The sequence below is a fragment of the Clarias gariepinus genome, chromosome 21 (assembly GCF_024256425.1).
Source record: "Clarias gariepinus isolate MV-2021 ecotype Netherlands chromosome 21, CGAR_prim_01v2, whole genome shotgun sequence".
Classification (NCBI taxonomy): Eukaryota; Metazoa; Chordata; class Actinopteri; order Siluriformes; family Clariidae; genus Clarias; species Clarias gariepinus.
The window spans coordinates 14,349,716-14,374,960 of NC_071120.1; the positions used below are offsets into that span (position 1 = coordinate 14,349,716).

Here is a 25,245-nt window from a genome sequence, read left to right on the forward strand (position 1 = left end):
CAGCTGAAAGTTAGCCAGAGGTCCTTAAGAGCAGCCTTCTCGAAAAAATCATTCATTTTCATTTCGCTCTGACATGAGACGGAGGACGAGAGAGAGAGAGAGAGAAAGGGAAAAAAAAAAAAACAATTTACCAATATAGCTGTTTTTTTTTATTTTATTGGACAGCCAGGACCCTGTTAACCTCCATTAGTGTGGCAAGCCCCTCTCTTCGATCAAGCCCTCACAAGATGAGGTGGAGAGCTGCATGAGGGAGGGCCAGCACCCAGGATGAACCCTGACCTCATGTAAAATTTAAGTGGCAGGAGCAAAGACGTGCAGGAGTTTGACATTTCTTATAAAAATGCAAGAGATCTGATCAATACTGCTGTCTAATACAGAACTCATGCAAGTGGACAGTTGAGGAACTCGTGTTTAATCAAGGTAACCTGTATACTATCCTTTTTTTTAAATAATTTATTCTGCTACTTTATTTCTCACTCCTCTACTCTTCTTCTTCTTTTCAGTCTCAGCTCGCCCACTCCATCTTACCATCTCACTTCAACCTTGGAGAGTGGTCTCAGGGAGAGATCCAGTCAAGACTGCCTCATATGCTGCCTGAGGCACCAAGTGAAAGGATCTAAACAAGTCCATCTCATCGAGACAGACACGCACATACAGCACCAAGCTATCCTCCACACACACACACACACAAACACACACACATACTTGCTGGATGCCTGCTTCATGGTATCTCTCTGCAACAAAATTATCACCCAGCCCACAGCACACATGATGGTGCAGGAATCTCTACAGGATGATAAGAGTAGTTTGTCAGGTCTGATGGGCTAGAAAACACCACTACTGTGCTGTGTGCGTGTTTCTGCTCTTCACCCTACAGTAAGTCTTTGGTTGTAAATCTTATCTCATTTGTGAATCCTTTGTTTAGATGCCTATAGACGAGCTCTTATTTAATCTCGGGGCAGTCTGACAGTCAAATAAAGGCTGAGGATGAAGGAGTCGAGGAAAATTAAGCTGCAATCAATAAAATGCTTTGGGGCTTCACTGGCCATGTGTGTGTCTGGGCAGGTGGACCGCTCAGTTCCCCTACATACAGTATACACAGGTCCCTACTTTTCCTTCTCATTTTGCCTACTTTTTTTAATGCCTTAATTTTTTTTTCCTTTACTGATTTATTTCTTTCACTAATTTATCCTGTTACTTATTTATAACTATCATTTAATTTGAGATTAGTTCTGTATTCTTTCTCTAGCGGTTTCTTTCACTAATCCTTTTGATCAATCTTTCATTCATTTTAACTTTCTTTTGTCCGATAATTTTCTAAACCTGTCTTCACAAGTTTTCTTTCTTTTCCTAACTTATTTAATCATACTTTTTTTTTAACTATTTCTTGGTCTATTTTTTAAAACTTTTTTCCCCCCTAGTACTTTCTTCTTGTTCTTAAACTAAGTTTAAATTTAGGCCAGTTCTTTCTTTAGCTAGTTCTGTTTTAGGCTAGTTCTTTCTTTCACAAGTATTTTGACATTTTATCTGTCTGTTCCCTTGTGTAATTCATATTTCTTTTATTTACCAGTTCATTCTTTCTTAAATCATTTTTAACTAGTCCTTTTCCAATTCATTTTTTCCCCTAGTACTTTCTTCTTCTTCTTTTTTTATAAAAAAAAAAAAAAAAGTTTTCATTTAGGCAAATTCTTCAAATCTCATTAAATCTTATTCAAATCTTTTAGGCTGGTTAGCTAGTTTTCTTGCATGTTAGCTCTTTCCTCCTTGCTTTATCTAGTTACCTTTTAGGCTAGTTCTTTCTTTAGATAGTTATCTTTTAGGCTTTATTTGCTTGTTTCCTCGTGTAATTCATATTTCTTTAATTACACATTTTTATATTTTACTATTTCTCTGTTGCTAGTTTCCTTTCTGTCTATTTATCAGTTTTCACTGGCTACACTTGGACAACGTAAGACACATTTATGGTTTTTAGGCAGAAATCAATAACACTGACTGACTCTTTTCAGCCAGCTAGCTAACATTTCAATGTAGCTCGATAAACCTTTCCTCAGTGTGTATTAGTGCCAGCTGCTGCTTGTGGCTTTGGAAGGTTTGGAAACAAACAATACATTCTGTATGGAAAGTGCTATTAAATGTACATGTTGCTGAAAGTGATATTTCAAGAGTTATGTCATATTGTTTTATTAATTAGCAGCAGCCTGGCATATTGCGTAAACATTGTAAAGTATAAAAACATGAAGCTGTCAGTTCTAAACAGTCCTAATGCAAAGACATGCTGCTCGAGTAGAGACGCAGAGTGAGGGGCCTAAACATACGTGAGTAAGAGAATGGCACAAACGTTAAGCGGAACAGATTGGAATCCACATTGTAAAGATGAGGGACTACGGCCACAAAATATAGTTTTCTCCCTCTCTGATCAATTTTTAATTCCACCAGACTGTGCTTTTCCCAGCCTGGGTGTGTAATTATTACGCTTGACAGCTGTGACCATATTGTGACGCCTGTACACAACTATTAGGGGGAAAAAGACCCACAGACTCTAGAGCACACAGTGCCTTTCGATGTGTAAGGTGCAGCAGGAAATGCTGGACAAGGCTCTGACCCACCTGCCAGCTCGCTGCTCTGTATTAGAGAGGTCTTATGTAAACTCCTGTAGAAGAGCATCATTTTGATCTGTGTTTGTGTGTGTTTGTGTGTGTTTGTGTGTGTTTGTAATTCCACTATACCACCACCGATCATAAATAGGAATGAGAAATCCACCCAAGTCCCAAGAGGAAGATAGAGAGGAGGAGGTGGAGGAAAACATTGAAGAAGAAGGGGAGAGCGAGTATATGTGTAAGAGAGAAAGAGAGGGGAAAAAAAGAAAGAGAGAGGGAGACTGGTTGGATGGGGGGTGTTTGGGGGGCAGAACCCGGTTTTGAAAAAGACATCAATCTAGCAAAAAAAAGAGCAACATGACAGAAATTAAACAAGATTCCTGTGTTTGAGTTCAGCCGCTTCCCGGCCCCCTTTCAGCCTTCCATTGAAATTCTGGGCAGATACAAACCCCAAGGCTTTTGACACACTTTTGAAAACACCACACCCCCTCCTTCTTTCCAGCAAGTCTCCTAACTGACTAACAAGAACAGGGGAGGGGGAGTGAGACGACGATATGGACCCTATTTTTTTTGTTTTATTAAAGTCTTTATTCTTAATGAAATGCATTTGTTCATATTTCTCCCTCATTGATTTTTTTTTCTGCAAGAAATAGTTAGTTTAACACGAGCGGTAGTGCAGAGGGCTAGTGAATATGTGTGTGCGCGTGAGGTGTTATGGGGGATTGAAGGTATGGTGGTTCAGTTTGCTGATGTGAGGTGGTCGAAGCAGCAGCTCAGAAAGAACCGTGCAGGGGGCCGATGTAAGAAAAGAAAGAAAACAGCAAGGGTGGAAGTGAAAGGCAGAGAGGAAAAGAGATAGGGAGCGATGTAACAGGAAATAAAATGAAGAAAAGGCAACTGAGAGAGTAAGAGAGAGAGAGAGAGAGAGAGAGAGAGAGAGACGGATGTTGGATGAGGTGGCGGTGGAGTCTTAGTGCATTTATGCTGCTGCTGTCAAGAGCTCGTTTTCACTTTCGCTTCCTGAGAGCCACTAGGAGAAAGAGATCTCTGAGTGAGAGGAGGAGGGAAAAAAATAATAGTGAGGGAGCTCATCATCCTTTCCAATCAAATCCCAGCATTAGCTTTGGCTACATTTCTGCTGGCTTAGTGTCAGAGGATGGAACTGCTGCCTTAAACAACGCGCTCGAAGCTTGAATCAATCCGGCGCTGAAAGAAAGCCCAGAGCGTTGAGCTGAGACAAGAAGGAAGAGTAAATTAGCTAGTTCCACAGCCTTTTTTTTTTGGGGGGGGGGGGGGGGGGAAGCACAGCATGAAACGGTTTTCGATATCTAAATTCCTACCCTCCTACGTTCTAGAATACATCCAGTCCTGAAAGCTACCACGCACGTCGGACTCCGTCGCCACTTGTGCAAACTCTAGCCTCTTTCTTGACAAGGCCGGAAGGTAATGATCGAGGTGGCACAGGACTGAAATCATATCAGGATGAGCTGTCAGTGAGCAGGAGCCTCCGTCTCTCTTTTTCTGCCTCCTCTGTCTCACACACACACTCAGAGTGTGAGGCGCCCAGGTGTCCTTGAGCCACTGTAGACTCGCACCTGTCACTTATCTCCTGCTCAGTGGGACTAACAGCACACACCCTACTCACACACAGGTAAACAGTCAGCTGTGTGTGTGTTTGAACACTGAGTGAGATCTGATTAATGAGTACAAGGTGACACGATGGTGTGTGTGTGTGTACGAGATTGCAGTTTATACTTACTTACTTACTTACAATAAGCGTAATACAGCAACAGTGCTGAGAAGTTATTCAGTAAGTCTAGACGAGCCATCTCTTCACCGTCACCCTAATAGTGGGATGAACTTTACCTGGCTAACCAATCAGCTGAGTAACTACATGACCTCATCACCCAATCATCATCATCATCATCTTTATTAGGGGGCTGAGTCATGGTTGATCGCAGGACCACTGTGACGAGGTGGAGAATTCGTTCCAAATCAGACTCCGGAGTATTTAGAAGATATTAAGCGTACTTAATATACCCATGTTTTTAAACAGATGAAAGAAACTAGAGAGCCTTGAGAGAACCCATGCAAGACACTAAAGTCTGCAAAGATAGGAACCAGATCTCAGGAGACCTGGTGCCGCAGATCAAAATTTTCAGCTTGTTTTCTGGATAAAAAAATGATAGCTTAATGCTGTACAGCTGTACCTCAGTACAAATTTAATCTGCTTCGGAGGCAATTTTTAGGGTAAAATTTGATCTAAGGATGATGATGATTCAGTGATGAGGTCATGTAGTGACTCAGCTGTTTGGTTAGCCAGGTAAAGTTCATCCCACTATCAGGGTGACAGCAAAGAGATGGCTCGTCTAAAAACGCATTTTCTAATAGGAAAAAATGTAAATGCAGATAATCCCGAAATATATTATCTATTTAAAATATATAAACTGACATTAAACCTGACTTGACCTGAATGTATGATTCCTCTTGGCACATGCTTTAAAAACTTCCTTTTCTTCTTGCCATCGTCCTTGCTAACTTTCTTGGGACTCTTGTGCCGTGTCTTCACGAAATAACATCGCGTAGGCTGATAAATGCCCCTGGAACTTTTTTTTTTTTCCCAGAACTTCTGCTCCTACATGCTGTGAGTTTTAGTTAATAGTGTTTCTTATACAATAAAAGCTTGTTCATTTCTTCAGCTCAAATGCCACATTAAATTCTACAACAATTTAATTAAGCTTTGTTACCAAAAGCTTAAACCAGCTCGACCATCCACACCCTTTAAGAAGTCAACTCATTTGTTCATGAACCCTATTTGTCCAGGATAAGCAGGCTTCAGCTTGACATGACAAAGTGTCCAGCAGCATGTCATTACAGGGACAACTTGACCACCAACAAGCCAAACGGCACAGGGCAGGAACAGCACTAGCGCTTATATAAGTAGATGTACATATATGGATGCTATTGGTGCTTTCAAAATTATTCTATCATCCCTAGGATTATTTGTATGGTTACATCTTGCTGTGTGTGGTCATACTCAGACAACATATCTCAGGTCTTCTTGAAGGATATAATTTAAAATAAAAACAATCTTGTGAGTACGCTTTACTACTTAGCCCTACAAAGGAAAGGTGAGTTTCCTTGAAATGCTGATGCACATAAAATCACTGCATTTCAAACCTTAAAGCGCATTAATCTGTAAAAGAAAAAAACTGTTTAGAAAAGACAAGCATGATTTAAAAAAAAAAGAAAAGAAAAAGAAAAAAAAAGTGAAAGTCCCACTCCCACTGCTGGAGCTGGAGGGGGAAAAAATAAAATAAATAAAGATAAAAAATTTCCTGTAGCTATCAGATCCACTAAAAAATAACTACACTGCTGTATGTGTGTGGGTATGTGTGTGCGCGTGTTTGTGTACCCGCTTTTATACATTTTGTGTGTGTGTACGTTTCCTGCATGAAACACACACACACAAAGCTATTAATTCTAAAGAAAACTTCCTTCCAAATGCAGGAAAGTAAACAATGATTAAAAGTTACACATCCACCAAGTGCCACGCTGCTTCCCAAGCAGGTGCTATCTTCAGTCACCCTTAAAGAAGAGACGTAGATTCATTATATCCACACTGACAACGAGCTCAACTTGACACTTTAAACCCGTGCTCTATTCATATAAACACATAGGGAGTGTGTGGAGATGCACACCACTTCATGTGTATATAGATGTGTAAATATATATATATATTAAAAAAAAAAAAAAAAAGACTTTTGCTTAATTTAAGCTAATGAGCAGAACAAGGCAAGGAAACACCCAACAAAAAAGTGAATTGAAAAAAGGTGTGATGAAACAGGAGTAGGACGGGTTCTACTTGATCATTGGGCCGGCAGGGAAAAAGCCAGAGACATAAAAAGCCTCTGTCGTTCTCCGTAGGCTTTGCCGAGTGAAACCTACTTCAATCTTCTCGCTCTCTCCGCTTACCTTCATTCGCTTTATCCGGCTGTTTTCTCGGCTATATCCGTCCCTACACTCTCATGAGTGTTTGTTTTTCCTTTAAACCTTAATCTCTAAAATCAGCTAATAGGATGCTGACCATCTGGAGATACAGGGGCAGTTTTCATCTCATGATGCATTACTGAACAGATTAAAATATGACAAATTAGGGTTAGATGATCAGCAGGGTTGACGAGTAGTGACAATTTGGTAACAAGTTGGTAACATCACAATACTCCAAAACAAAAGTATTTCACCACCTTAATGCCACTCTTCTACAACACATGTAGTTACTTTTGTAACTGTTAGAATGTAATGAATGGCGTAACTTATGACGATATCTATCCGTCCGTATATCGTTACAGTGCACCGTCGCAGCTTCGAGTGTCCTTGTTCATCACTCGGGAAAATCAGGAAAGCAAGCTGTCACTTCAAAAAGCATGAGCTGATGTGCAGATGCTCTCAGCAGGACGGACACAGGCATTCTGGCCTGCGGGGTTGCTCTTCCTGTAAATGCTATTATGATGATGTCAGAGCCCAGAAGGCATGGCGCTTATTTAGTGTGATGAATGGTCAGCAGCAACCAGCTGTCACTGTACATCCCCCACAATGCACCTCTACGGCGAACGCAATAAGCCACTTTACGGTAACACACACCCGAACGCTTATTCAAACGCGCGCTCGAAAGCGCGCTCGGGCACGCACACACATACACGCACTCATCATCTCTATCCTGCATTCCGCGGACTGCGTGGAGAGGGACTTCGCCGGCAGACACAGATGCGTGTGTGTTTTATGACATTTAGATGGAAGAGAGAGGGAGATCTCCCCTAAGTCAATTTGAACGCAGAGGCCGATGAAATTATACAGGTAGCAGTGGGCGACGTGACAAACGACTAGCCTGGCGTACAGCTGGGGGAGACGCTCTCCGACAGAGAAAAGAAATGAAAATCTAAATTACAGTTTACAGTACACACATAACTACAAACGGCTTGTTTCTGTTGCGTAAATCAATGCCTACTGTATGAAGGCAGGAGAGAGAGAGAGAGTGCTAGAGAGAGGCTGCGAAAACAAATGGCCTCAGCAGGAACAATACATACATATATATTGAGTGTATGGGTGTGTATATATATATATATATATATATATATATATATATATATATAAATATATATATATATATATATATATATATATATATATATATATATATATATATGCAGACACACACATACGGCATTTCTTTTTTCCTGAAATTTAATTTTAAAAGGTAAACTTTTAAAGTGATCGTGGCTTACAGCTCATAAAAATCAAAAATCCAGTATTAGAATATTTCTTAAGCTCAATCAAAAAAAGGATTTACAATACTGTACAGAAAAAAAATGTGTTTATTTATGTTCTCAGAAATGAGGAGCTCCTTTAGCATGAATCACTGCGTCAATGTGGCATGGCACATAGGCGATCTCTGTCTGTGGGACTGCGGAGGTGATATTGAAGACCAGGTTGCTTTGATAGCAGCCTTCAGCTCGTCTGTGTTGTTGGGTCTGGTGTCCTTCTCTTGGCTACTTGGAAATAGCCAGTAGTTTTTTCTATGGCGTTCAGGTCAGGTGAGTCGGCTAGCCGAGTAAGAACAGTAACATTATGGTAAGAAAACCCTGGATGGGTGCTAAGTCATGCCGGATAAGGAAATCCACATCTCTATAAGTAGCAGGAAGTAGGAAGTGCTCTAATATCTCCTGGTTGACAGGTGCATATGACTAGATGATTATCAAGATTAAATTATCTGTATCTGTCACATGTACCTTACAGCACAGCAAACTGATTTTTTTTTTCTTCACATATGCCAGGAAGTTGGGGTCAGGCAGGATACAGCATCTCTGAAGCTGATAGGGTTATGAGACTTGCTCGAGGGCTCAACAGTGACAATTTGGAAGGGCTGGGGCTTGAACCGCTGACCTTCCAATTAGTAACCCAGAGCCTTAACTGTTCATGCCATCATTGCTCCACACGCACAGGCTTTGCTCCCTGAAATTATGTTATGGCCGATCGGTAGCTATCGGACTATAGGTCATTTACCAATAAATAGGCACTAACTCAAAGATCTTCCATCATACCATTAGGGGCATTTAGGGAAAAATATACTTGCTTTGACTAAATATATGGGCATGCATTATGGCTGCCATGCATATCCTGTGTTTGTTTGGTGCATAGCTTGTGCGCGTCCTTAGAAATTGGCATAATGTGCCTATATATATATATATATATATATATATATATATATATATATATATATTAATTAATTAATTTATTTATTTATTTATTTACTTTTAATGATGCATCATAACATCAACCACAAGTTGGAACTGGGTTAAAAACTGGTCGACACATTATAACAACTTGGCAGGATAGTGCTGATCACTTAGTGAAATGTTTTCATTTTGTAGGAAGTATAAAGATTAGACTTTGGAGCAGGGGGAAATGTAATGAGGTCCGAGAAGTCCAGACTGACCCTTTGAAGGAAAGCGCATAAAGCGAAGGACCCATCATGCATTGTGGCCGCTAAACAAGCCTCTGGAGGCAACGTTATTATCTGGAGTTGCCTCAGTTGGTCAGGACTAGACTTAGCAACGTTATCAATAAAAGTTAGCAGATGACCTGAATGTACTGAATGACCAGGGTATTTACAAATGTATATTTCCAGTTAGATCTTCCTTTTATCCCTGATGGCACAGGCATACGCCAGGACTCAAATTTTGAAAGAGTGGTTCACTGAGCACATGGAATCTTTTTTTTTTTTTTATACATAAACTGGCCACCACGCTGCACCCCGAAGGCGACTGATCAAAATATTAGTGTGTACGACTTTTTGGCCAGACAGAGCAGAATTCATTTAATCAAATGTACCCAGCGTGACATGGGTGATGTTTAAGATTTACCCATTTCGGTGAAATCAGTTTAACACGTTAAGGATTTTAAATGAATCTTAACTGTTAATGATGCCAGCCATAATAATAATAATAATAATAATAAACCTCATCACAGAAGAAACTTGATTAATGATGTTAGCAACAAGTAACATCAAAAACGCCCAAGGTTTCAATCAAAAATGCAATGAAGTTTATGCAACAATGATAAATGATAGTATAAGCAAACTCCTGAACAAATTATACTAAACAGTTGTTTAATCAGAGATGTCAAATGTTAACTTGTTAGTCAGAGTTTTGAATTGTATTATGATGACATTACAGCTATTCATTTAATAGCCACATTTAAGCCAATTAATTAATCATTTATGGATAAATTTGGATGAAAATTCGACTATTAAATGTTTGCTTTTAATTATGTAAAAATGTAAAAATTTACACCTGTGGTTAACGTAAAAAAAATATTGGGAGGCAATACAACATTAAAACATATACAGTGACATAAAGTCGCTGTTCAGAGTTTACGTCATTTATGGGTTTTTCCCTAGACACTAAGTAATAATTGTTTTGGAAATCGGAAATATCCTCCTCAATTTTTTATGCCTTTTTTCATGCCAATATTTAATTTTTCATGCATTTTAATGCTAAACTTTTCTTATTTTTTGTAACATAATAATTTCCTAATTTTGTAACATAAATATAAATGCAAATTCAGCTAAATTCCCAGGAAAATGTTATACTATAAAATTTTTTTAGTACTGTAGAGAAAACACAAAGCAACCATAGAGGAAAACACAGCTTGGAATGGTAAATTATTACTGTATTTACAGTACAGTATTCATAGCAAAGAAAATTATGTTCTTTAATCTTATTAAAATATTAAAATTCATTGAGGGATCCAAAGCTCTACTTTGCCATGTCAAAAACTATACCCAACAACGACAGCTTGAAGATAAGCAACACCAACAAAAACATGATCAATGACGCAGGAACTACATAGAACATGATATGTTTCACTGAACAAACACGCAAATCTAAGAATATCATACACATACAGTAGCTCCTGTGACTGTAGAATGTCCCTATACCTCATGAGACGTTCACTCCTCAATTAAACCCGAGCGGTGTAGCTCAGGAGATTTCACGTCTTCAGTTAAATGACCATTAATCTCCAGACAGCACAGTCAAACTAATTGGTACCAATTTAAGAGAAAAAAAGAGATAACACAATATAAATGTGTTACAGCATGAGTACATCAATTCAGACTATAACCAGTCAAAACCAGCATTCCAAATTACACCATAAATCGACGTCCCCAAAGTGTTTAAGGCGAGGAATCGAGCGCTTTTACCTTCATGGCCCTGTTGATGAAAGGGATCTGCGTGCCGCTGTCCAGGCCCTCGTTGATGATGAGGCGTCGAGCCCACTGGCCTGCTCGCACCACGCCATTGCCATGGATCAACACCAGCAGCTTGTCCTGATTAGTCAGCGCATCCTCGCTCATATAGATGAAGCTCTTTGGTTCGCTCTCTGTTGCATCCACCTGTGAAGTCCACATACTTGTGTTAGGCAAAGATATGTAACTCTACACAGAACGACACACGTACAACTCTCAGGTAGGCTGGGTCATTTCAAACATACTTAATTAGTGCCGAATGTCACAGCATAAAGTGAGCATAGCTCAGTCTTAAACAAGGTGCACAAAAAAAACATATCAGGGCACAGATTACATACTGTAGATATCAAACTACAACTTGAATATAAAAATAAATAAATACAAACCAGGCAGGAACATTTCCTACAAAATCAAATCACAGATTCATTACTACACTTAATATATTACATGAACATTAACCATTCTATAATGGAATCCATAAACCTGAAAGCTGTGACTTTTTAATGCAACGAAGGAAATTCATATTTTTTAACCTTACTTTAATACACTTACCAGCCACTATATTAGGTACACCTTGCTAGTATAGGGTTGGACCACTTTTGTCTTCAGAACTGCCTGAAATCTTCATGGTATCAATTGAACAAAGTGATTTTAGGTCTATATTGACATAATCGCATCACACTTATGACCTGCCTGTTCATAAACGTAAATCTGCCATTACACATTTGGGCATTTGGCAGACGCTCTTATCCAGAGCGACTTACATTTTTATCTCATTACATATCTGTGGCAACTTAGTGGTTGTTGGGTTTGAACCTGGGATCTTCCGAACCGTAGTCCAATGCCTTAACCACTGAGCTATCCCTGGCCCCAAGGTGCCACACACCACATCCCCAAGATGTTTTACTTGATTGAGCCGCTTGAATACAGTGAACTCATTGTCAGGTTCAAGAAACCAGCTTTAGAAGATTTTAACTTTATGACATGGGGAGCGATCCTGTGGGAAGGACATGCTCAGCAACAACACTCAGGTAGGCTAGGTCATTTAAACCATACTTAATTAGTGCCGAATGTCGCAGCATAAAGTGATCTCATTGTTATTTTCCATGTGATTGATATACCTAATGACGTGGCCGGTGAGGACATTAATTTTTATCCTTACCTTGTATGCTATGTTATTTTTAAATATTGTTCTTATTCAATAATTATTGTTAATAATTAGTTAAATATCCCCTTTTAAATGTTCTTGCTTTTAGTTCTCTCTTCAGCACATACAGGATTCTCACTGCATCGTGTAAAACAATCAGTCTGACAAAACACTGTTTTAGGTTCAGTTGCAAGAAAGTATGAATAATACGTGTGTTAAACACAGTACCGTGTACTTAAAATGTACTTTATTAGAATACTGCTGGACTGAGTGGACAAAACTTTTTGGAAATGTGTTAATAATACTAACATGGAGTGAAAATTCATTTGCGAGTCGAGTGTGCAGGTAAAAGGTACAGTACAGTGTGCTGTGCAGCCCAGGACCAGCTACATTGTTAGCTAAATGCTGGCAATAATGTACGGACAGCTAGTTAGCTGGTTAAGTACACTAAAACAAAGAAAAAGTACCGAGTGAGGATGCAACGTCTCCAGGAGAAGTGACTGCTGTGGAAATATAGCACATAGCTATATAGCTGTGCTTTTCTCTCTTGTCTACTATTTGAGGTGACTTATTATATAAAACTTTTACTTAAGGTTCTGATTGAAAAACACGGCTTTGCGGTTAGGGTTTTATCGACACTTTCTGGTATTTTTTACAAATAATACCAGAAAGTATTATTTGTTTGTTCACGTGAAGCGGGTCTTAAGGATACTAAATAAAAACTTTAACAAGTCTATGTATGAAGCCGAGATTATTTTCTGACTGTCACGTATATACATTTATAAATGAAAAGAATACCCAGACACAAATCTGCTTCACTCAGGTGCCCAGGCTACTGATTATTACACGAATCATCGACTTCATCCGAACCGCTCTGGACCCCGTGCTTTTTTTTATAAGGCTTCAGGTTTGATACTGTACTAATCATTATTTAAATGAGCCTCTGTCAGCTGTAATTCTATTATGAATCAGCGTTTTTTCTGTATTGATGGCTTGTGAAAGCTTTAATCCCTTGTTGTTGTGTCACTGACTATATTTATTCTGCTTTCATTAAAGAAGTGCACCAGATCCACTAACAGTGCAGTGAGTCATAGCCTGGAATCATTCGTCATAAAAGGCACGATGCAGAGAGACAGCTGGCTCCTGCAGTCAGTCTGTCTGTCTGTCTGTCTGTGATGACTTTATTAAACCGCCATGGATTTCGATTTCATTCTTCCTGATTGGGACTCTGTACAGATAACTCCGGGGTCGATACGGCATTGCGTGCTGGGTCGTCTGTTTTAACCTATTAGGTTTTTAATTGTCATGTCAGCGTCTGTTCTTGCTTCTTTTATACTCAGAGTTTTTATGCCTTTCCTTTAAATGGCCATTGATGAAAAGACCGAAAAAACATGCAGCTAAGTGCAGTTTGTCACACACGACCGAACCTATCGAATCAGCCTCCTGACAAAGGGCACGGGCCGGTCTCTGAGATAGACACTGCACCCAGTTAATGGTGTTTACAGCTTGTTTTTAAAAATGGGGGCTTTACGTACAGTCATATACTGCCCTTTTACCATGACATGACTCGTGCTTTACATTTACATTTAGGCATTTGCCTTATTTATTTATTTGCTTTTTGTGCATGTATGCATGGCTCATACATACACTGCATAATAAAGTCAATGTAAGCATGTTTAAACAAAAAAATATAGATATAAAAAAAAAAATCAGAAATTTGTTTATTCAGATGAAATAAATAATCAGGGAATAATGAGATATTCCGGCTTTTGTAATCTCGTGTTTTAACATCGGAATTTCTCATTAAGACCCCAGAAACATTATTCAACAGCATACGAGCCTCTGTGTCCTTTCAACCGCACTTACTGGGAGCATCTCTTTCCTCAGCTTGCAGTCTTTCTCCAGAAGCTCATAAACATACTGCGTGATGATCTGCAGGAGAGAAGAGACAAATCTTTATTTGTATTCCAATTTTACAAAAATAAATAAAATAAATAAATAAATATATATATATATATATATATATATATATATATATATATATATATATATATATATATATATAATTAAATAAAATAAAAAAAAAGGACCCGCCACTTGCCATCAGCATTGGGAATAACAAACTTTGAGCCAAGTCAAATATTCGACTTTGGTATGCTTAAAATAGGACGTCTGAGGAGACGTGAGCGTTCAGATCATTAAATAGTGCCTTTTGTTCTGTAAGCTCATGGATCCTTTGGTCGAATGGTTTCGGACGTTACTCGTAGTGTTATTGTGTTCCGTTGGCGCAAAAACACAAACCACATCTGCGTACTGATACGGCTGCAACAATATTGAATTTACATGGACTGTAAGCAAGGCACATGTAGTGTTTTGCATATGTTATCCAGACGCACACATGTCTACTGTAGAGCCGAGACCCCTCCGAGCGAGGGAGATAATTAGGAGTGTCTGGACTGCTCTTGTTCGGAGCAGAGAGTACACGATCTATCCCCAAAGCCAGAAAAATCTCGACTACAAGCCTAGTGTTGATGTAAGGTATGTTTATCCCTGCAGCTACACGACTGAGGAAACTGGTACTCGGTGCGAATTCAACCCATGGCCGAAAGTTTCACGCGCCGACGACGTCTACAACTCTTGGTGGTTTTCTTTCTTGTTCTTGTCCCCCGTAACCCCAGCGTGCAGCAGCTGGAAAAACAAGGCTTTATTTGATGGATCTGTGAGGCGACAGGAAGGAGACTTTCGTGTAAAGACAAAAATTTGGCTCGCTGTGATCGGTGGGACGAGTTTAAGCACGAGCAAAGAGGAGAGAGGAAGATGAGGGAATTATCGTCCATGCCAAGGCTCGTGATGTTTGAAGGGCTCTGCCGCCCACTCGGACGGATGGGAATCCGGAATCGTGCTGGAAAAGTGGGGATGGTCAGCCGCTGGGGTGGCCTGACCGCCTCGCATTGTTTGTGGGAGGTCTTCGGGTTGATGAATAAACGTCTGGTTTCCATCAGAGAGGTTACATTACAAACTGATTTATTAGAATATTATTATCGGTTTGTCTGCGAAGATTAACAAATAGAAAAAGAAGAAAACAAACAAAAAAATGAGCGACGTAACCATTTGGCTTCGATTTACAGTACATGACCGACAACAGCAATCAACAATGCTACATAGATGTAGTAAAGTGACAGATCTAACCTCCTGGCTTTAACAATTCTTCATACAGATCTTTATCAAGTATAAATGGGCCGATGTTCCTGATGCTCAAGCTTTAAAAAAAATATGCATATATACAGCTAAAAATAAAGAAAGCATAGAAAAAAAAATATCTTGGCTCTGGGGAATGTATAATGCTTGCTTTGCTAATCTGTCACTACATAGCTGGAAGCGACTTGTTGAGTCCTAGTAGCTAATAACACAGGAGCAACATATGACTTTTGCATCATATTTTTTTTTTCTTTTCTTAAGAAAACCAACAGTTGAGAAAATTACAGGACCGCTGACGATGTGGTATTGGCAGTATATTTAAAGACACAAGTGGGTTTCCAGACTAGCAAGTATAAGTTTGCTATTTATTCATAAAATCGAAGCACAAGCTCTTGAGTCTGAAGAGAACTTTCCTGACAGCACTCGTCATTAGGTTTGCATTGATTCTGGTAGAATTATTCTTCTCCTTATGAAACAAAGGTGGGGGTGTGTGCATGTATGTGTGTGTGTGTGTGTCTAGGATGGCAGAAGAAAAGAAAGTTATGAAGCAATCATAATACACTCATAGTAACATACTCATTTAAAGCCAAAGGACATAAGCTATTGCTGATTTGATTACAAACACCGAAAGCACATTAAGGGCCAAACGAGCTAATGCAATGAGATATTAGCAGCCATCAGCGGTCAGCCGGCCCAAATGAGATGACGGATCTATCCGCCGAATCCACAGAAGGGGGCTGCGGGTGAAACAGTGTAAAAGATATAGGCTGCTCAACGGCACCTAATTCACTAAATGTCAAGCTTTCTGATGAAGACTAAAATGATTGTGAAGTGCAATATGCTTGTGTTTAATGATATCAATAAGCCTCGCAGGAAATTTCATTTGTGCGCCGTTATTGCTTCGGCGTCTCAGGTGGCTCGGTGTGATTATAGCAGGGAAGGAGAATGTGGACACTTCTCTAAATATACCTAGGACTGGGTCACGAGGATTTACCGTATGTCTATGCACACAGGGTTAGGGCTCGGGTCCTGATGTATAGGAATAATATCGTTCCCACAAGGGTGTCGAAGCGAGTGCACGGAAACTTGTCTCTCCGGCTGGCAGCTTGTGTGTGATGTCTGAGACACAGACGCAGAACTGAGGTCAAGGATCTGGCTTCTTATTGGACGGATGAGTATCTGAGTAACATTAAATATCAACAGGATCCTCGGGCCTATTATCTAACCTCCTGACCTTTAATTCGTCTGAGCCATTCGCACGCGGGGAAAATGCAGCGAAATATGCTTCAAGTAACAGTTAATTCCGCTTTTAAGTTTGTCTTAGTGAACCTTTACCCTGCGTATTTGAGAACTACGAAAGAAAATGGCGTTCTTAATGACACAGTCGCTCAAAGCTATACCACTCTTTGAAATAATAATAGTAATAAAAATAAAGGAAACTACAGGGGTTGGACAATGAAACTGAAACGCCTGATTTTAGACCAGAATAATTCATTAGTAAGGTGTAGGGCCTCCATTTGCGGCCTATACAGCATTAATTTTTCTTGAGAATGACAGACACAAGTCCTGCACAATGACCAGAGGGATTTTGAGCCATTCTTCCTGCAGAAAACGTTTCCGGACTCGCTCCTCCAAAACACCCCAAAGTGGCTCAATAATATTTAGATCTGGTGACTGGTCAACTTCACCTTCATGTTAATCAAACCACTCTGTCACCAGTCTTGCTGTGTATATTGTGCATTATCATCTTGATACATGGCACCGCCTTCAGGATACAATGTGTAAACCATTGGGTGCGCATGGTCCTCCAGAATGGTTCGGTAGTCCTTGGCAGTGATGCGCCCCATCTAGCACAAGTATTGAGCCTAGGTAATGCCATGATACCATCACTGACTATGATACCGGGTACGCTTCTTTAGGGCTTCTCTACACCATAACCCGGATGTGGGAAAGAAAGTGAAGGTGGATTTAGAGAGCAATACATGTTTTACATTGTCCACAGCCCAAGATTTTCGCTGCTGGCACCATTGAACCCGATGTTTGGCATTGGCACATGTCACCGAAGGTTTGGCTATAGCAGCAGGGCCATGGATAGTATTGGTGGAACCAGGAGAGTTGAGGTGCACATTAAATTCTTCAATGAGTTGGGCAGCTGTGGTTTTATGTTTTTTTGGATATAATTGGGGTTAGCCCCCGGACATCCCTTTCAGACAGCTTCTTCTCGCATCCACAGTTACTGGTTCGTCCTTCTTGGTGGTATGCTGACATTACCCTGGATACTGTGGCTCTTGATACATCACAAAGACTTGCTGTCTTAGTCACAGCGAGACACGCACTAACAATTTGTCCTTTTTTGAACTCTGATATGTCATCCATACAGTAATAATGTGTGCATTGCAATATTTTAAGCAAAACTGTGCTATTACTCTGCTAATTAAACCTTCACACTCTGCTCTTACTGGTGGAATGTGCAATCAATGAAGATTAGGCCACCAGGGTGGTCAAATTTAGCCATGAAACCTCCATCACTAAAGTGGCCAGTGTTTCAGTGTTTACACAATATTACTACATTGCCTAAATCAAATTACAGCAGGATCTCATATACGTGTTTGATTCTCGAGAAAGGATACCACCTATGTCACAGTGTTTAGGAAGAAACAGCCAAGTGCTTCCTGGAAGATCCATCGAGGAACGTAACGGATTAAGAAGCAACACCAAACATTCACACAGAACTCATGGCCAAGACTGGATTTAAATCAAAAATATTTAAAAGATGAAGAAAGAAAATCACCAGACTGCCTCGACACATACCTGTTCGCCAAAATATCTGAAAATAAGCCACGCAGGAAAATTAAGAAGGGGATTCCCTCAGGTGCACGCAGTGAGTGACAGATGAAGAATTCCCATTGTTATTATTCTATATAGCACATAGTGACCGCCTTTCCTGCCCTCTCAGAGACGCAGCGGAGCACGTTCTCCCGAGTTCGACACAATCGCGGCCGCCTGTCAGCGTAATTAGAGCGCCGCGGAGTCGCGTAATTAATATTGTCTTATTAGTTTGATAATGAAAGCCCCGCAGGTAAGAATGCTAAGTGCTTCAGACCTCTCCCTGTCTTTTACGTGACGTGGATGGTGATCGCAGGCCTGGTGGAGATGGACGACTTGCTCTGAAACCGGATTAGTGTCGTGTATCTCTGTAACATCGCTTTCTGTTAAGTCACCTTAAGCAACCGGACAGTACATGACTGTTGTGCAAGAACTTGGGAATGGAACTTTAAAGCAGTGGATAGCTGAATCAGGAAATATATTTAATTATTATTATTATTATTTTAAATGCAGTCTTTAAGACAAAACAGGTCTGATGTCTAAGCGCTTATCTTCTTTACTTTAATCTGTGAGACGGATGAAGCTAACAAAAATCAGAAACCAGAAACAAGTCATACCAATCGCTTTAAATGGACTTAATCAGGGATTGTTCATATTCAGTGAGCATGCACAAAAATTTTTTTTAATTGCACGATAATGCTCCAGTTTTCAGTACATAACCTTTTCAAAATAAAAAAAGGATAATTACAAGTTATGAAAAAGTGCTAAATATATACAGGATATAACCTGATCTGCAACGTAGATTATTGTTCCTGTACTGTTTAGCTCTCAGGTATAGGTCCCAAAGATTATTACTTTAACAAGTTACAGTAACACAGGTGTCAAAGCTCCTCCACAGTGCATGTGCTGAAAAACTCATCAGATGCAAATTTTTTTAGGACCTTTATTTCTCTCCTCCTCTAAACGCACCATTTCAGTGTCTATGCAGGTGAGCTATTGCTGAGTCACTTCCCTCTGGAGAACAGCAGAGCTAAGCAACAAGTCGGGGGAGGGGCTAATCATATATGAGGTCATAACACGGAGAAAACCTAATTAGCTTGTTTAAACCTCGGTTATTACAAGAAAGGGGAAAAAGGTCTAAATGTTTTCAAAATATTGAAATACATCAAATATCAAAGTATATTTTGTTTGGAGATTCACCTAAACGTCTATAAATGACTAAAAAAGTAAACTTTGTATAATAGGTAGCATTTTTAAACTTGAAATCTAATACTAACATCAAAATGCTGGAATCAGGAATACCTGAGCAAGTCTGCGTGAGACCTAACAATTGGATGTGGTTCGAGGCGTTTCTTTAAAGGACAGAATTTTTTGCAGGACATTTTGTCTCCTCATGATCAGCATTTAAGAATCTTATACACCAGGCATCTTAGCTGCAAACGTGAAAATTGTGCAAATGAATTGTTTTTTAAAAACACATCATTCCTTAAAGTCGGCTGCACTAACCCGAACCCAATATGCATCACATCTAATCCTCTAAAGCGCAACAAGCCCAACCCGAGCATATCCGCTGCTCAAATCCTGCATGAGAAAGACGCGGATCAGAGCTTGAGCCAATCAGTGTGGAGCAGCATGTTTTTTGGGAAACCGGTTGCTGCCGCGAGGCCGTGCTCTAGAGATCAGGGAGGAAGGAAGTCTTAGAGGGGGGGATCTGCAGGAGAGCGGCTCGGAGACGGAGCGTCTGAGTGTGTGGGGTCAGAATTAATCCCTGACATGTACTGTCCTCTGCCAGATCACGCACTGCTCCACAGCTGAGAGGAGCAGGAGAGAAAGAGAGAGGGGATGGTGACAGAGAGAGAGAGAGAGAGAGGGAGAGAGAGGGGAGATGCCAGGGCAGCCTTGACCGGAGCGTCTCGCACCAGTGGCTGAGAGATAAGACACAAACAGACACACAAGAAAAAAGCGAGGAGTCTTAATGAAGAGCACTGTGTGTCTGTAAATTGATCTGTTTGTAAACTCCCACATGAGGAAATCCTCCTTAAACAAGCAGGTGGGCCCTCCGAAGGAAACTGAGCCATGAGGAAGAAAGAAGAAGAAGAATTAAAAATGAAAAAAGCTAGACCTCCTACAGAGTCTCTGTAGCGCTCTCCAATGCTCTGGTCCAGCTGACCTTAGGCGAGGGCGATAAGAGGTTTGTGCTCCGGATGGAAGAGGAGGAGGGTGTGATGTGAAACTCTGACCCTCGGCCAGACAGAGGTCCTGAAGCGGCCGTGAAAAATGAGGACAGTTGCTTATCAGGGAGCAGCGCATTAACCCTGACTTAACGATAACGCGGAACGCCCGTCAGTGAAGGATAATCAATAACCAGCGATGTTTGTCTTTGGTCTCGGTGTGCGTCTCACACGCTGACCTGAGATCAGACTTCAGGAGCCACTTAGAGTAGAGAGGGTGAGAGAGAGAAGAAAATGAACCAGACGTCAAAAAACAGAGAGAGTGTGAGAATGACACAGCAGGAACAAATTATTTCTTTTTTAAATACAGAAGAAAAAGAGTGAGTCAGAAAAAGGGAGTAAAACATTAATGATTTAACTGAGAGGAAAAGAATTAAAGCAAACCTATTTTCACTCCTACAATTTGTTTTTCTAAGCTTGAACAAACTATTATCAGGCGTCTCACAGTGCCGGTATCTGCTGGAAGTTTGCTCTCCTGCCAAACCAACATAAGCACACACAGTACGTGTGTGTGTGTGTGTGTGTGTGTGTGTGTGTGTGTGTGTGTGTGTATCACGTAATGCCTGCCTAATGACCACCTCAGGTGTTAGTGCTGAAGACATTACAGGGATATTATGCTTTTAAAACACACCCTGTCTGCCCCCCTCCGTCTCCCTCTCTCCTCTTTCCTCTGTGGGGTACGAACAAGTGATACAGCGCAATAAATCAAGAACGACAGCTGCCATTTTGTTTTGCTTCTTCTTCTGCTGAATCGAAGTTCCTCTTAACATAAAAGTAAAAGAAGCGTGAATGATGCTGCTGAGTGTGCTCGCTGCTTCACTGCCCCAGCACACACACACACACACACACACACATCACTCAGTCCTAAAAACAGCCATTTAGACCAGCGGGCTTTCAAGCAGCACGTGGCGGTGCGTTGGTGAGCCGGGAAGGCGAGCAGTCGTCCAAAAAGTCGTCGCAAAAATTCTAAGTTAAAACTTCAGAACAGCGATGTAGAAGCTACAACCTGTGGGAACTGATCAGAAAAACACACTCAACACGTACATGAAGCATTCTGTGTTACGCAAATCTATTTAACATCACAAAGCTTCATTTACTCAACTGTCTGTGTCTAACGAGCAATGTCTCCACGTTTCTTTTTTTTAAAGAGAGAGAGTGAATGATAGAGAGAGACATGACAAAGACAGACAAACAGACAGACAGGGGAAGCTAGAATAAGAGAGAGACAGAGAGTGTGAGAAAAAGAGACCGGCAGATTGAGATGTAAAGAAGAGAAAGGGGGAGAGAAAGAGAGACAGAGAGAGATAGAAGGGAAGAGAGAAACGGACAGATAGACTAACAAGAAAGAGTTACAATGAGAGAGAGAGAGACTGACAAGGCAATTTTACAAGATAGAGAAAAAGAAAAAGAGAGGGGAAGAGAGAGAAAGCATTAAAAAAAAGAGAGAGACAGATAGACAGAGAGAGACACAAAGACACAGAGAGAGAAACAGGCAGATAGACTGATGAGGACGAGTTACAAGAAAATAGAGCGAGAGAAAGACGGAGGGAAAGAGAGACAGAGAAAGCATTAAAACAGGAGAGGGAGAGAGTGACAAACCACAAAGACAAAGAGAGGGACAGAAAGACTGAGTTTGTGACAGAGAGATAGACAGATAGATACACAGTAAGAGACACAAAGACAGACAGACAGAGAGAGAGAGAGAGAAAGCTAGAGTACATGAATCACTCACCATCGCACAACTATAAAGCATGAATCATCCTGTCTACTCCACACTCTGGCTGAACCATGACACTTTATAGATCTACAAAAATGAAATAAATCACACATTTGGCCTAAATTACGAAGGATAAGATGAATAGATGTTTTGAACACTGATATTTACTAGTGTACACTTCACATTCCTCTCATTAGGGTGAGGAGATCTTCCTCCAGCGCTGCACTGAGATCTGCAGACCTCAGACTGGAGACCTGCTCACTCACCTGCTCCAGCTCTCTCAGATACTCACTGCTTTATATAACTGGTTAGATATAGATTATAACTGATCTGACTAATAGTTACTTTAAATTTGAGAGAAAATAATAAGCCATAAGGGACATGCTGCAGTCCTGGGCCTGCACAATGTTCATGTTCTGAACAACTCATGCTTGATTCGGTCTACAGGACAGAAACTGTGCACCCTGACAGTCAACTTGAACAAGACCTGAAAGATTATTCATCAGGAAAGATCCAGATATCAGAGAAACACATCACGTTGTACTTAAGGGACAAACGAAAATAAGTTCAGAGAAAATGGAGAGAAAGCACATGAGGCATTCTCACACAATTAAAAAACAATTCATATTCAAATTCCAATTTGAATCTGGTTTTAATTATATGAATCAGTAATTGAAGCAATTCTGTTTATGAACTATGACATGACGTGTTATTTATTAATCAGCTAAACACTATAACTGTTAGAAAATCTCTGTGGTATGAGCGGAATAACCCACTCTAGACCATAAGGTTACAGGAAAATAAACATTTCCGGGTAGTGAAACTATGCCGCACTGGTGTGGATTTTTTTCAGTATTTGTACTTTACTCACCTAAAGTAACTCTTTAAAACTAAACAAAAAAAAAAAACTCACTTTATTTCTCTAAACCACTCAAGTCTGGGCATTCTAAATAAAACCATGGCATTTACGGTGTATGTGATTTGGTCAGGCATGCACACATCCTTCAGTGTGATCTAAAAAGTTACGAGTTCAACGTGAATTTTGATCTAGGACTCATAACTGCATTACACATCCTATGTAATGAGCATATCTAGTGAACAATAAGCTGTTTGGGATTCTGTCCAAATGTCTGAACAATTCATGTTTGGGGGAAAAAACAAAAAATACAAAAACAGTGTGAAACACAACCTCATTATGATTTTCTTGGCATAAAAAAAGCTCATTTGATTTTCTATTGTTATTCGATACAAATGCATATTATGGCTAGCATTCACTCTATCTTTATTTCTTTTTTAATTAGCAGAGTATTTCAGTTAGCGTCCCCAGGTTCCAGACGCGGCCTTTGAGCAGCGGGAAAGTGAATTCAGCTCCAAGAACTCCTGTTGCTTACATCTCTATCAAATCATTCCATATTCATGAAAGAAAAGGAAAAAAAAAAAAACGTCAGGATAAAAATCTTTATTTTCTATGCAGTCTTACCCCTGATGATTCTGTGAAAGGTTTTTTTTAATTCTTTAAGATTTATGTGAAATGAGGCTTTTCCTTTCAGTAGATGATGTAAATAGCAATTATTACATTTGAATGAGAGGAGAAAAAATATGTGCATGTACAGGGATATGCATGTTACTGCCTTAAAAGCATGCGCGATGTTTGTTGTAAGCAGTTAAAATAAAATGCTGTTGTGAAGATCTGTCAGGTAAGATGCTTAATCTTATATATAAAAGAGAAACTAAGAATGAAATTAAACTCAACACGAAAGTTTGCATCATTATCTCGGATGATTTTTCAATAGGAATTATTTTTTATAACGGTAAAAAAAAAATTATTATGTACCTCCTCGGTACTGCGTAAAACGGCTTGAGTTCCCCTCATTTCTTTAGATAAAATACATTTAATAAATTAGATTACATTAAAGAAATAAAACAAAATGTTTTACAGTGACAGACTGCAAAGTGCCTTAAGATATAATTTAAAAATTGTTTATGTACAGTAACAACCTCAGCAGCAACCTCATTTCCCCTCTCGTCTGTTCCAATCACTCAGCCTTCAGCATCACCAGTATACTAATCACTAATTAAGTTGGGGGACGTTACTTTTTAAAGTAATTAAGTACATTACAAAAAACTGTCATTAAAAAGAAATCAGTTACATTACAGAGTTACTTTCTGATAAAAGTAACTAGAGTACTTTTCCATTGCAGAAAATAAAAAACTCTTTTGTGATTCCTCATGCATGTGGTTTTAGTCAGAACCTTTATAATTATTTTACCATCATCACTCAGCGAAGTTTGGCTCATAATCTGTTAACTACTAACAACCCTCTCTCACCTACGCGGTTTTGCGCGGTGACCGTAAGTACGGTTCATCATGATTTATTGCGAGTGATTAGGTTTCCATCTTTTCGCGCATTGGTCCTCGCAGACCTTCGGGTGGTCACTTACAGCAGCTCAGAGTGCTAACACAGGGGGCGGGGCGGGTAGGACGACTTTCACACAAACAATAACGGAATGACTGCTGTCTGGCTCACGGATTACATAAATTGTCTGAATAACTTACTGGTTTCTTACTGGTTTATGCCTTAAGTTAGATGTTTTTTGTTTGTTTGTTTGTTTTTTTGCTTGAATGATTAATGGGTGGCGTAATAAACAAAAAAACATTCCTGTGAACCTGCTCAGGTACAGACAGGGACAAGAGTGAAAATGAGAGATAAATTCCTGGCAAAAATCTGATTAAACAAAGCCCTTCAGGAAGCCTGGAGAACTATTCCTATCAATAATACAATACAGTCTGGCTCTTCAGATGCTAAATATGAAGAAATGATATTGGCTCAAGACTTTTACACAATACTGTATAATATAACTAGACAATACAGACCATGAGACTGGGCAGACTCTGAATTTTTATTATTTATTTTTTTATCAATGGTGTACGAGGTGTTAACTCACACTATACAAATTTTGATCTGCAACCTCTCTACTCATAGTGTACATCTGAGCACCCGGGCCAGACAGGAGTGCTTGCACTGTTTAGCAGAACCTCTGAACGGGTTTTCATTCCCAACAATTTCGAAAACGTTGTCTTCGTGTAAGATATCTGCAGACAGATTTATGGTTTATGACTCAAAAAAAAAGGGAAGAAAAAAAAGAAGAGAAAGATTTTACTCTTTTTAGATAATTTTTTTCATAAATCATTTTGTGATTTAACTTTTTTATAGAAAAAAA

The 25,245-nt window shown here is 39.8% G+C and overlaps 1 protein-coding gene across 3 annotated transcripts in view; it reads right to left on the reverse strand.

The window, feature by feature from the left end:
* fam172a (family with sequence similarity 172 member A) overlaps positions 1-25,245 on the reverse strand; it is a 173,877-nt gene that overhangs the window by 130,762 nt on the left and 17,870 nt on the right. For all 3 annotated transcript variants that reach the window (XM_053480560.1, XM_053480561.1, XM_053480559.1), the window contains exons 5-6: positions 13,919-13,984; positions 10,861-11,052 (exon numbers count right to left, since the gene is read on the reverse strand). In XM_053480560.1, the coding sequence (XP_053336535.1) occupies positions 10,861-11,052; positions 13,919-13,984 (258 nt within the window). The remainder of the gene's footprint in view (positions 1-10,860; positions 11,053-13,918; positions 13,985-25,245) is intronic.